This window comes from Varanus komodoensis, unplaced genomic scaffold (genome assembly GCF_004798865.1).
Source record: "Varanus komodoensis strain SLA01 unplaced genomic scaffold, ASM479886v1 scaffold29_3, whole genome shotgun sequence".
NCBI classification, from domain to species: Eukaryota; Metazoa; Chordata; class Lepidosauria; order Squamata; family Varanidae; genus Varanus; species Varanus komodoensis.
In genome coordinates this window covers 710,121-723,474 of record NW_025335760.1, presented here as the reverse complement: position 1 = coordinate 723,474, position 13,354 = coordinate 710,121, and the positions used below count along the sequence as shown (strand labels likewise).

The following is a 13,354-nucleotide window of genomic DNA, read 5'->3' as shown; positions in this document are numbered from 1 at the left end:
AGCACCGCTGTCCCCGGCCTCCCCGCCGATGCCTGGCAAGGCATGCGCCAGCGCATCAAATTGGGGAGGGTTCTGTCCTGGCTTGTGGCCAGGGGACACCGTGTGCGACGCGGCTGCATTAGGCCAGGGCCGGGGGAGTGAGGCAAGGGGGCCCGAGCACGGCACTGCACGATCCGCTGGCCCTCTGCCCCGCACCGCCCTCCTGGGCTCAAAGCGGGGCCAGGTGGGACAGCAGCCAGGTGGGTCCACAGTTCCCCCCAGGACCGGGCTCGAGGAGCGCTTGTCCATGGCCCCATCACACACTGGAAGGAGGCAACCGGGGGGGGGGAGCGTTGTTTACACCCCCTTCGCATCCTCCTGCAAGGAACTTGCGGTGGCTTGGGAGGCTCTCCGTCTGCAGCGCTCAGCCCCGGGCCCACTGCTCATCAAGTTCTGGGAATGATTTGCATGATTCATTGTTTGTTTTTCGGCGCCAGGGGAAGACCTTTTTATTCAAATGTCATTTTAACTGTTAATAGTCTTTATTGATTTTATTCTTTGGCCAGGGTGACTTAATTTATACTGTTAATTTATATTATTTTGACGAAGTTTATTTATGTCTGTGAGCCGCCCCGAGGCTTCGGCGAATGGGGCGGCATAAAAGTTTACTGAATGAATGAATGATGTGGTCCAGGAATGCTCAGCAGATCTGCAATTGGAGAAGGGTCTAGGGATTCTTGCATATCCCGAGCTGAATATGAGCCGACCGTGGGATGTGGCGGGAAAAAGGGCAAAAGCTCATTGGGCTGCATTAACAGAAACCTCACGATGGACTAGCTCCTTTAGTCAGCTGTGGTTGGGCCTCGCCTGGAGCCCCGTGTCGGCTTGAGCACCCCACTGCAAGAAAGATGCAGACACGCCGGGAGTGTTCAGGGGAGGGTAGCAAGGATCTGGCGATGGAAGCAAAGCCCCATGAGGGGAGGTGGAGAGGACAGCCTGCTCTACAAGTATTTGAAAGGCTGTCGCAAAGAGGATGGCCAGGATCTCCTCTCCATCATCCCCGAGTGCAGGGCACGGAATAAAGGGCTCAAGTTACAAGAACCGGATTCGTTTAAACATCCGGACGAAGCAAGAAGATTGGCCCTCCGGACTCTATTATCCCATTATGTCCTCCCAGGATGCCATCGCGCTACAGAGTAGGGATCGCCAGGAATCCATGTGCGATTCCAGATAGGTCACCCACCCGTTTAGGGAAACTGAGATGACGGTTCCCCAAACTTGAAGAGATTCAGGCTCCACTCCACTCCGTCACACCCGTAGTTTTCAAAACGAGCTCTGGCAAAGCTCCTCATGGCACATGTCCAGTTGAGCATTTTCAGACAGCAGAAATGGGCCTGCTTGTGAATTTGACTGCTTCTCCAGCCCCAGCTGACGCTCTGCATATGAATAGCCAGCAGGGCTCAGGAAGATCTTTTGGACATTAGCCCACTGAGTGAGCCTCTGACCACACACAGACTGCATTCTATTTATCACTAGCAACTTCCATTTTCTCCTTTCTGGCCTTTGAGTAGCAATACCTTTGCAAGACGTGAGATAATCCCTTGCTAAAATGCCACCTTTTCTTTTTCCTGTCCCGTTACTGTAAAACCTTTGAACCAAAACAGCCTTTGAAAGTTGCAGCCCCAGCAGTTAAAATCGGCCACTGCTATCTAATCTTGTCTCATCTGCCAATTCAGTCCAGGGCTTCATAACGTGCGCATGTAAACCAACACGCTGTCACATTTTAGGTCCTCCGATTTCTGTTAAGAGCCCACAAACCAAGGAACAGGTTAGTGGCACATTACCTGTATTCAAAAGAAGGTTTGGCACAGGTGGCTTGCCTCTTACCTGAAGGGAGCGGCTATCCAAGGCGCTGCACAGCAGCCTGGCTTCATTCGGCTTCGCAGTCCCCACCAGATCAAAATTCAGGTCCTCCAGGAGCTTTGCAGCCAGAGTCCTTTGCATCGCAGCCCGACCTTCTGCATTTCCCTGCCCGTCAATCATTAAACAGGCGCCCTACTGCAATCGCCGCATCAGCTGCAGCAACTCTGCGCCGAGCGGGCAGAGCGAGCGCCATCCTCGCCTCCACCGACTGCGAGCAAAGGGGTGAAAAGGGCAGCCCCCAAACCCTGCCAGGGCTTCCTCCTCCTCCTCCTCCTCAGGCAAGCGCAGCTCTCTGCGGATACCCAACAAAGAAACAGCAGGCTCCGAGTGGGCTGGCAGGTAACCTGATGCTCCAACTGTAACCAGGAAAAGCCCAACCCATCAATGGCTCACTCAGACAAACCAGGTGCTCCTCTTTAGCAACTCAGTGCAAGAAAATCACACCCCTTCTGCCGGGCAAACAAGGACAGCAGGATCCGGCCCACCTCATTAACCTTTACAGCACCATGGAGATGAGCCACGAAATGATGGTATTTAACTTGCGCAGGAGCCTCTACCCACAGCTCGCTCGTTCTGCTCGGCTGACGGTTCCCTAAAGCACAAAGACTGAGCCGAAAAGGAGCTGGACGGCGAGTTCCAGGGAAAGGTCCGGGGTCTGACCAGAAAAGCCACTTCACTCGCACAGGGCGGGCCGGTGGAGCGGGCTTGCAGTGACTCCGACCACGGACCTGACCAGACAGGGCTCTGAGGAGCAGTGCCTCTCCAGGGTCCCCAGAGGAGGAGGTTTCCCTGAGAGACGCAGGGCGGGAGCAGGGACTGCGAGCACACGTCGCACAGAAACACGGCTCCTTCCCACCTCCGCTCGCAGGAACAAATGAGGCGCGCACGGCTGATTTTCTGCCAGCCAGCTGTTCCCCAGCAAGTCTCGTGCCAATAAACATATTCAGAAAACACCCTAACCCACGCACAAGGTCACCGTGTCGTCTGAACCAAGCCACGCTGGACAACGCACAGTTCAGCACCCAGCGAGGCGTGGGGTCTCTTCCTGGACAACACGACAACTCGTGCTGCAGTGACAACCCACAGGCCACCCGTACTCCAGCCCTGGATGGACGTCATCACAGACTTTTTCGTTCGCATGCCTGCCAAAGGCCCCCCGAGTTGCCCAGGCAGGGAGCTGCCGGGAATGCCGGGGAGGGGGGGACACACGGTGCTCTGCCCTTCGCCAGGCAGCTCGTCTGAAGGTTGTCGGCATTAAAACCACACAATAAAGACAAAAAGACAGAAACTTGTCTAGGAAAGTTTACCGGGGCAGAATCAAGTCATTCCACCAGCGGGCGATGGAAGCCAACTTCATATGAGAACCTTGTAAGCTGCTTTGGTTCCGCACAGGGGGAAGAAAGGAGGGTATGAACACAATGTGATATTACCAATCCTTCGGTCCTTAAACTGACCCGGTGGCCACATCCCAGAAAACCCGAAGCAGGTCCTCCTCGGTTTGAAGGTGAGAAAACAACCCAGACCAAAATATTTCTCTTTTCATGCAACAGGGAATGGGCAGACACCCTAAACATAGGCAAGCCGTAACAGCATCGCTCCCCTCTTCTCTGCTGGCTATGACTGATGGGACTTGGAGTCCACTAACATGAGCAGGCCGACCAAGCAAGGGCCCTTCCCTGGATCTGTGCATGTCACGGACCCACAACATTCCCCCGCACTGAACAAGCGCCAAGTGCAGCCATCTGAGAATGTTTAAATCTCGCTTTTCAGCCGGTGTAGCTTAGTGGCCGTAAATGCCGTCTTTGGTTACGTGAGGCAGCACCTCCAGGAGTCCCTTGCCACAGAAGGCTTGATCGAGCGGTCGAGGAGCAAAGCACCCGCGTCCTTCCAGACCCTCTGCTGCTCTGGCCTATTAGCAGAGCAGATTACGTAAAATCGTCGTGCTTCATGGACCTCACCAGCTCATGTTTAAACATTCGGCTTCCCTCGGAAGAATGTCGGCATTCAGTTTTTAAAACGTTGAAGTGCCACGCACCCAGCCTTTCGCCGAAAAGGAACAGAAGTTGGCCACCGAGTCAGTGGCTCCCGGGCCTCTCCTTGCGTTCGTTGCAGCCTGGGTCACCACTCAGAGTCCTGGCAGGCGGGATGCCGCAGGTAGCCTGAACCTGGTGACCCCCCCACATCTGCATTTATCTCCCACTTTCATCACACCCCCCACCCTTAAAATCAGCCATCTGAGTCCGACCTAGCCAAGACCATCAACGCAACCATGTGCTGATCAGGTTTTCCAGCTGATGTTGCCACTGCAGCTGCGCCAGGTGGGGCTTCGGATGGCAGAACGCAGGAGCTGTCCTTCCAGCGCACAATTTGTGTCTCCGTTGTGTGGGTTTGCCACTCGTGGCCCCCAAAGTGGTCTGGGAGACCCCGAGCGCTTCGGAACTGTGGCGGTCTGGCGAGAACGACACGCAGAGATTCCTTGAAGAAGGTGTGCATCCAACAGGTCTTTAATTGGAAAGTTCAGGTGTTAACACGAGCACTTCCGCGTGAAACATGAACAAATAAGCGCAAGGCCTAGGATGAGACTCTAAGCATCAGAATAAGGCGAGGCAGCAATGGAAGAGCATCATTGGGGCTGGAAAGGAACCCAAGAGTCTGAACCCCCCGGTCGACAGGCAAACCGCCCCGCTTCCCACAGTTGTTTGGCCTGCAGCTCCCATGATCCTCCAGCCCTGCCAGCTGGCCAGGGCTGATGGGAACTGCAATCCAGCAACACCTGGAAGGCCACTGTTTCAGTTTTGCTGCATAGGCGTGGAAGTCAAAATCAGGCCACCCGGTTTCTTCCTCTGTTATGGGGGCATTTCAAGCACAGAAAGCCGCTTGCTGTTCCCGGTGAAGCTGGAAGTCGCAAAATCTGTGCTTTGCACCCACCAGGTTGGGTTCCATCTGCCAGGCAGTGCTCTGTGATACATTACAAAAGATATTACACACACAAGCTGCTTCCTCTCAGTTGCCTGGGGGCTTGTTTATTATGTATTGCTTCTTTACTGTTTTCATATACCTTTCAACAGCCAGACAGGGGGCCCAGTGGGTCGACTATTCTTGTCCCACACACCACGCTCCGGCCTCGCCCTCCTCTTAAATAGTTCACCCGGATTTGAGGTTTGCAGCGGCTGCTGCTCCACGGCCCGTGAATGTCAGTCTCTCGCTTTCGCTTTGCTCACACGAACAGCAGAAGAGCCGGCAAAACCCAGGCTGTGCTGCTCCTGAGGGGTCTCCTGGAACGCCACTCTTCCACACGCAAAACATTCCAGCCTGTGAACTCCCAGCGCCCAGAACCATTCCCCGCATCTAACACGCTCGGGTCTGTTTGTTTTTTAATGCGGAAGCGTGCTGCCGCACACAGGGCACCGCAAACTCAACCACTCACTTCCTCCTGCCCAGAATAATGGCGGTTTTCAGCACTTTGGGGACACGACGGATGGTGAGCGACACTCGCGTCCCACGCTGCAACGTGACGCCAAGCTCGGAGCCGCACGCGCCCAGGTTGGCCACCTTCTCTGTAACGTGGTCCTCTGTGACGGGGCGGATGCCGTGAAGGTACCGGACATACATGTCCTCCTGCAGGACCAAGAGGCTGCGGGGTTCCAGGAGCAGAGACTGGAAGTGGCGCTGCGCCTCCGTTTGCGGGGTGATCTCCTGGAAAGACAAACCAGTCCGGGTTTCACTTCTCCCTTCGCAGCCAAAAAATGGGCTCGCGGCAGCCGATCGAATCACACACAAGTGGAAGCAATGCAGGACCCACCCATTCAGCACACACAGCAAGAGAGCGCATTTTGACGGGAAAAATGTGCCAGAGCCTTCCCCAGCCAGCTGCAACCAAGCTCACAAGTTGGGGACGTGCCTGAATAAATACACCGCTGCCTGCCGGGGGGGGGGGGGGGGAGAGCAGGGGAGCATCGCTAGCTTCCCACAGGAGGGGGCAGCAGCACCTGGACGCAGCTGCCTGGAAGGCTCTGCGCTCCCCCCCCCCCCGGTGCTCCCCATACAGTGATGGGACTGAGAGCTGGGCTTCTCGCAAGGACCCCGGATTGCAGGCACCTGGCAGGGGACGTGCTGCCCCCGGCTAAGCTGCTCCCAGGCCAGAGCGTTGTGGGTCGTGACAGCAGGAAACCGCAGGCACACAACGTACAGGATTTCCTCCCGCAAGACGGCGCGATGGTCACCCATTCAGGTGACTGTCAAAGGGGACGGGGGAGGAGACAATCCCTGGCCAGTCCTCCCGATGGCTGTGGGCCACTCCCGGGTAAGAGGCAGGGTGCCTCCGCACCCCAGGTCCCGGGAGGACAGGGGGAAGGATGGGCGAGACCAGCCCTCGCCCGCCCTTCCCAGGGAGTAGCGGACGACGGTGCCCGTCAGCATGCCAGGTGCCCTTCTGCTCCTCGGCGCACTGGGCACACATGCGCATGGAGCGAGGCGCAACCGTTCCTGGGCGCATGCGTCTCCCTTCGCTATGCCACGGGGCCGTGCGCACGCAGCCCCTGGGGAAGCCGAGCAGCTGGGCCGGGTCGCCAGGGGCCACTCGGAGCCTGGAGACGGGGCAGGCGCCCACACGCCCTGCGGATGTGTGCGCGAGAGCGCGGGGCGGGGGAGGGCACAGCGCTTGCACAGGGCCTGCGAGCCCGGAGACCCTCGCCCTGGACGGCGGCAGCCTCCAAGCACCGCGGCGGCACCCACGGCCTGCCGTGCAGCCCCCTCCCCAGGCACAGCCAGCCCACCCCCCCAGCTCTGGCCACACCAAGGAGCAGAGCGAGGCCGGCACCGGACCGGACCGCCCTGCCGAGCGCGCCGCGTACCTCTCGGCCCTCTGGCGGCGGCTCCCTGCCCACGGGGTGGTAGAAGTCGAGGAGGGTGTGGGAGCCCAGGCTAATGGTGCTGACGGTGGGGAAGTACAGCGGGCCGTCCTCGTGAGGCTGCCGGCAAAGAGAGCGCGGTCAGGCAGGCGGAGGAGAGCGGGCGCCCGCGTCCGCCCAAATGCCGGGGCGGGCGAAGGCTGCCGGGCACACGCACCCCGCTCCCGGCGCCCCACGCAGCTACCATGATGCCCTCGCCAGGGCGGTACTCGTTCACCAGGACGTGGTTGGCCGGCTTCCCTCCGAAGAGGCCGAGGGGGGACACCTTGTCCAGGCAGAGCTGCAGCCAGCAGGGCAGCGTCTCCGGAAGCATCCCCTTCGCGTGGGGCAGCCCACCTGCAGGGAGCGGAGGAAAGAGGGCTGCTGCGGCAAGCGGAGGACCCGAGAGGCCGCTCCAGCACGGATGGGGCTCTGAGGGCTTCCTCACACGAGCGAAGCGGCGCCGCTGAGCCGCCTGCGCCCTGAGTAAGATGGCTCCCCTCCTGCTCCGTTCACCTGGGTGCGTGGCAAGCCGCCAAGGAGGCAGCACGGAAATGGCGAGATGGAGGCCGAGCTGCCGGGCTGGTTCTTCCACAAGGAGAAAGAGCGGGGGGAGCTTTCGTCGCTTTGAGTCAGGCGGAGGGGCCGCAGGTGTGCCCGGGCTCCCACAGGCTGAGGTACCCGCAAACCCGGGCGCATGAAAGAAGAAAAAGTGGGGTGCCGGAGAGAAGGCCACACAGGCCCCCTCCCCAAAAGAGTGCAAGGTGCTGGAGACGATGACCCCAGACCGGTGGCTTGGCTTCACTGTTCAGTCGACCAACCCATCTCCTCCTTTAGTGGCGTGTGCGAAGAGGTGACAGCCCGGAGGACGAATCCCCAGAAAAAAACAGGATGAGAACCCCTGAGGGGGAAAAACTTTTCCCAGGGAGCTCTGGAAAAATACATGCTGCTCATTCCCCTTTTCCTGGGTTTCTGGTGCTCCCCTCGTCTCTCACGCCTTCACAGCTCTTAAAATAATGAGGATGCTTTATGCCAGGACAGAGACCCATGTCTTAATCATGCCCAAAACAAAACAAAGCTGGCATCTTTCTCCCTTCAAGCTTCAAAGGGGCCTGGACAAACCCACTGAAGTTGACGAGGGATTTGCAAAGATGGCTGCAGGCACCTGGGGGGTTCAGGGGCGAGATGCCACTAATGGCATTTCCTGCTAGGTAACGGAGGGCAAGGAGAGTCGCGGGCCACAAGCCCTCTTCCAGAAGCCCCTGGGTGGCCACTTCGGGCTGGCCTGGACAGTCCTCCTGCCTGACGCCCGCAAGGCCTTTCTGATGCGCTGGTGAGAAATACTTCTATTTCCAGACTGGAAGAGAACCAAAAGCCCACGATCGCAGGCATGTCGACCTTCGTAACTGTTTACCTCGCGAGCTGCTTGCTGCACAACAGAGGCCGGGAAAACAGGCCAAATCGCTCTGGGGAGAACCGTGCGGCCCCTTCTTACACCCACAGCAAGACTTGGATGGGGAAGGAGACAGAAGGCCTCGTTTATGTCTTTAACATGATTTATGGCTCCCCTTGAAGGGTGGAGCCCTGCAGGGAAGGCGGATTTGTCTTGGCTCCCGTTCCATGTTTGACTAACATGACTATTACTACGAAATAAAAAAAGCTGCTTCAAGTTTCTCTTTGACTGTTTGGTTTGGTTCCTCTAGTTGGACAACTTCCAGCCAAAGCAGTCCATCTTTTCCTCCTTCATAGTGTATTTTTTTCCCTTCAGAAGAGGAGGGAGAAATGGCAGCAAAACACCGGTTCAAGGGAGGATATCTGGAAGTGCTGAAGTCCTGGGCAACGGCGGCGCAAGCAAAGCCCCGCCAGGAAACACCCTTCGCCAAACTGCCATGCATATTTTGGAAAAAGGAGGAAGGACTACAGCTCCCAGCATGCTCCAGTGGGAAGAGTGAGGAACCAGGTCATGCTGGGAGTTCCAGGATGTTTTGCTGTCTCAGCCTGCATGAGATCCCCTCCCTTTTTTAAAAGTTCTGGTTTGAAGTGTTGTTTCCAGTTCTTCAAGGTCCTGTGGGCCTTTTGGGGGGTCTGCAGGGCGGCCGCACCCCTTGACTCCCCCTCCCCACCCACTGAATGTTGGTGGTGGTTTCCTGTTTTTTTGGGGGGAGGGGGTTGCATGATATTTCTAAAAGGCCAAACGGCCTCCCTGGAGGCTTAGTTACCAGCAGCAGGAGATTTAAACTAAAATATGCCGAATTTCCTATTTTGGACTTGCCCCCTTTCCCCTGGCCCTGCCCTCCCGCAGGAATGTGGCCACCAGGAGCCCCTCTGGCCATGGGGTCTGGCCATGGGGTGAAAGAGCGTCGCCATCTTGCTACGCACAGCCAGCTTCACGCTGGAGCTCCTGCTCCCAAGGAGTCGCCTTTCCCCCGGACATGTCCACCTGCCAAGCCGGGGTTCAGGAGTGGCCTTTAATCACGTTGCAAGGAGTGAAGGGAGCTTTTGTGATCCGGGGAACCCGAGTCAACTAGCGCAGGGCCGATGGAGGCGGCCCCAGCCCATCGCCACGCGCCCTGCTCCTGTGAGACCCCCATGATACAATCGTTAAGCCCTTAAAGGCGCGATCCTGTGCAAACTTAGATGGCAAAGGATCCGCAGGTGCTACTCTGCTCCTTTTCTTGTCCTTCCCCTGAGGAGCTCAGAGCCCCGGACATCCGGTCCGTCTCGCATCCAGTTCGCTTTCCTAGAAGGTGACAACTAGACCAGGGTAACTAGAAATAACCTGCGAAGGACGAGCAGCCGCACCGCGGCCTGTCAGTCAGAGCACAAGCACCGAGCCGCTTGTCCCCTCCGAGGTGCAAAATAAAAGACTCTTTGCTCCCTTCCTCGCCCAGCCACTCACCCCAGTTCTGCAGCCTCCGTCCCGACAGCTGAGTCCACTTTGGCTTCGGGGCATCATACACCTGGAAGCAACGACAACGACCGTCGAGTGGGGCGCGCTGCAGGCAGAGCCTGGATGCCGCCCCAAGGAATACAATCAGCACTCATAAATGCGACTTTCAAAGGACGTGTGTGTTACATCCTCCTGAATGTACGCTGGCAGCCGCGACACCCAAGAGTGGACCTTCCATGTTCAGAAGCAGTCTAGCTTGGAGCATCACATATTAAGGACCACAACAGGGTTGGCTGGGTGGGTGCTGGGCTAGCGAAACACATCTTAAAACTCCACAGGAGGGCTAAAGTAAATACACACCTGTTGCAACAGGTACGCCTCTTCTGCCTCCGTGATGAAATCGGGAATGTAGTAGGCAACCGGCGGAGACTGTAAACAGAAGGGAGGATCCCAAAATGGTTGGAATGGTCTTAGCCAAAGACAGGAAAAGAAAAGCCCAGCTCCTAGCTGCTGCCACGAGAAATATTTAGGCATGACATGGCGTGGGTCGATGGTTCTTGACATGAAAAATGAACCGCTTCTACAAAATGCCTGCTTTCTCTTAAAGCCAAAAGCAATTTATGAACCATGGCCCCAACCACCAGCAGATTTCCCTGACCAAACGGCAATCCTATAGAGGAAGCCCCACGCACACCTTATACAGTCTACACTGTTTACAGTCTGGGACCGGATCAGGGCCACCATTCCATCCACCCAGTGGCTAACCAGCTGCACCCAGGAAACCCACAAGCACAACAGGTCGGACACAGGGTCCCCAGCAGCGGGTGTACAGGGGCCTCCTGCTGCCGATACTGAAGGCAGCATAGCACCATGAGGACTAGAAAACTTCGAGAACCTTCTCCTCCATGAATCTGTCCAACCCATACCACCCACTGGTGGCCATCACTACATCTCCTGAAAGTGGATCCCATTGCTGATTCTGCACTGTGAGAAAGGGTCTTCCCAAATCTCCCACCAAGAGGTTTTGCAGGATGATCCCCTTGGGTTCTAGTACTGAGAGAGGAAGGAATGTCTCCCTATCCACTTTCTGCACACTGTCATAAGGCTGTACCTCCCTTTATTCACCTCCTTTTAAACCTCAACAATCCCAGCTGATGTAAACGTCCTCACAAGAATTGTTCCAGCCTGTGCAGCAATTCCAGCGGTCCGTTCCGGCTGTCCTTTCCCGCACTCCCACCTAGCCTGCAACACCCATTTTGCGGTGCGGGGCCCAGACCTGTACACGGGATTCCACGTCCGGACGCAACACAGACCAAGCGCGGTCACAGCAGTAGCCCACACGTGCCAAAACCAAGACCTTGCCAATGTTTCTACCTGGCTTTAATTTTTAACATGGCAGCCAGATATCCCTTCCCAAACATGCGGGGGGTTTGTAAGTAGAGATGCAAGCGAAAACTGTAGCCGCGATGACGACGACTGTCTTTTCAATAGGCAGAAACAAATGTGCCACAGAATTATGCTTGTTTTGCTGTTAGCAGACCTGTGTAGACGCAAATATAAAGAATTGCATGCGGAGAGGTGGCCAGGAATGACTTGCTCATCACACCCCCCCCCTCTAAGTAGGCCGGCAAGCACCACGGTCCCACGGCAACCGACCCTCCGGGTACCTGCGCGACGCGAAAGGGCTCCAGGGCCACGGTTCCAGCAGGTCTTTCCGACATCCCCGAGTTCGAACCGGGACCCGCAGCCAAGCAAAGCCGGACTGGCTTTCTCCGTCTCCTCTTCAGGGGTCCCAAAGCCGCAGCCCGAACTCCCGTTGCTCACGGCACCATCGGCAGGGCAGCAGGTCGTGGGAACAGAGCCGAGGTGCCTGCAAAGTGCTTGGGTGCAGAGAGGCACACGGGGGTCTCTGTGCGCATCCCGGCGCGGCTGCTCCCAGCTCTGCCTCTTCCTTTTGTTCCCTTCCCCCAAGTCACGCTATCCTTAGATTGCAAATGATCTGAGACAGACACCCCTCACCTCCCACTCCTTCAACTTTGCAAAAGCAGGTTATTTCCCCAGGCGTTTAAACAACTTGCCTGCGCCTGCTTGGACCAAGAAACCTCCGCCAGCTCCGCCATCTGGCCTGCTAGCCTCTTCTTGCCCCAACAGGCATAGGACTGGGGTGCTTGCCTTTCTATGGCTTCTGTTTGCTTTGTAACTAACAGCTTTGATTTTATTTTAATATGGAGCTCCCTTATTTTTACGCCCTCCCTTTATTCTACATGCAAGGAGCGCAGGGAGGCTCACACGACCATTCTTCTCCCCATTTTGTCTTCTCAACAACCCTGTGAGGTAGGCTAGGCTGACAGCTTGGGACTGGTGCATGTTTACCAAGGAAACACTGTCCATTACACTGCACCAGATGCGGTTGCTTATTTTATTATCTTAATCTACCGTAGTCCCCAACCATGCAATTGCAATTATGGTTGTTCTTTTAAATTAATTTCTGTGCACGTCTTTTAAACTTTTGTCAAATTTTAACTTTGGTTGACCATCTGAGAGCCTCAACTACTGGGTAATATAAAAATGCATTACATAAAAATGAAAATAAATAAAAACTGGAAGCGCCCCGAAGGGTGGGGTGGAAATTCCTTAAAAGACACGCAACACAAGCCCAGCCGCGCGTCTGTGCAAGCCCCACCTGGGGTCCCAGATTGACCGGGTGAATTTCAGCCTGAGCTTAAGCTGTTGGGGCCGTGGCGGAGGGAGCTGAGCTGGGCCGGGGGCAATCCTCGGGATGCCGCCTCCCCCGCGCCCGGCCCCGCACGCCCGCCCGCCCGCCAGCGGCAGGGGCAAAGAACCCAGGCGTCCGGGCCCCCCGCCGCCCCCCCTCCCCGCCTTCGCGCCGCCCCGACTCGACTTACTCCTTCCAGGTGCTCGCGGAGCGACAGCCGCCGCCGCCAATGAGCAGCCAGCGGGGCCCGCCTTTGCCCCGCCCTCTCCCCGGGGCAGCCAATCGGCTCTGCCCTCGCTCGCGGTCCCTTCTTTGCCCGGAAAATGCGGGCGTGCGGGCCCGAGCCGCGCCGAGCGGGCGGGCCTTGAGGCCGAGCCGCCCGGGGCCCTTTCTTGGGAGGTCTGGGCGGCCACCCTCGGAAGCCAACCTGGCCGCCGGGGGGAAAGTGCATTAGCAAGCACGGTCAGGGAGCGCTCTGCCGCAGAGGGCGCCTGGCCCGGCCTGGCTGAGGCGGAGCGGCTGCCCCCCCCCCGCCCGGGGCTTATTATGATTCATTTACTTTACTTAAGCCACCTTTATGCCGCCCCATTCGCAAAAGCCTCGGGGAGGCTTACAAGACCAACAAACAAACACAAACAGCCATATAATCAGACTTAGAAAACCGGAAACATCTCGGCATGTACCTAAAAACCAATAAATACAATTCATGAATTCACCATTAAAATAACTTGTAAATAAAAAGGCCTTGGCCTGGTGCCGAAAAACAGACGACGGCGGCGCCAGGCGGGCCTCTCCGGGGCGCAGGAGGTGCTTTCCCGGAGCGGCTTCTTCCACAGCCCTGCCGCGCTCTGGAGGCCTGCGTTTCCTCCAGTTGGGGCAGAACCGCTGATTTCCACATTGGTTCTGGTCCGGTTTGCTCAGCCCCAGATGTGCTGCTTGCAGGCCTTCCCCGGCCCC

General features: G+C 57.2%; 1 protein-coding gene across 3 annotated transcripts; it reads right to left on the bottom strand.

The window, feature by feature from the left end:
* Window positions 1-3,191: 3,191 nt before the first annotated feature.
* Window positions 3,192-12,605, bottom strand: ALKBH6 (alkB homolog 6). Of its 3 annotated transcripts, none has more exons than XM_044435562.1 (8): window positions 12,588-12,605; window positions 11,349-11,561; window positions 10,042-10,110; window positions 9,691-9,751; window positions 6,997-7,148; window positions 6,756-6,872; window positions 5,330-5,598; window positions 3,192-4,860 (listed from the first exon to the last, which is right to left on the bottom strand). In XM_044435562.1, the coding sequence occupies exons 2-8, from the start codon at window positions 11,400-11,402 to the stop codon at window positions 4,749-4,751; spliced, it is 834 nt and encodes a 277-aa protein (XP_044291497.1). In that variant the 5' UTR covers window positions 11,403-11,561; window positions 12,588-12,605; the 3' UTR covers window positions 3,192-4,748. The 3 variants fall into 3 exon arrangements, with proteins under 3 accessions (XP_044291497.1, XP_044291495.1, XP_044291496.1); XM_044435560.1 differs by lacking the exon at window positions 12,588-12,605 and adding an exon at window positions 12,491-12,505 and having other exon boundaries at window positions 11,349-12,408; XM_044435561.1 differs by lacking the exon at window positions 12,588-12,605 and adding an exon at window positions 12,365-12,460.
* Window positions 12,606-13,354: the final 749 nt, after the last annotated feature.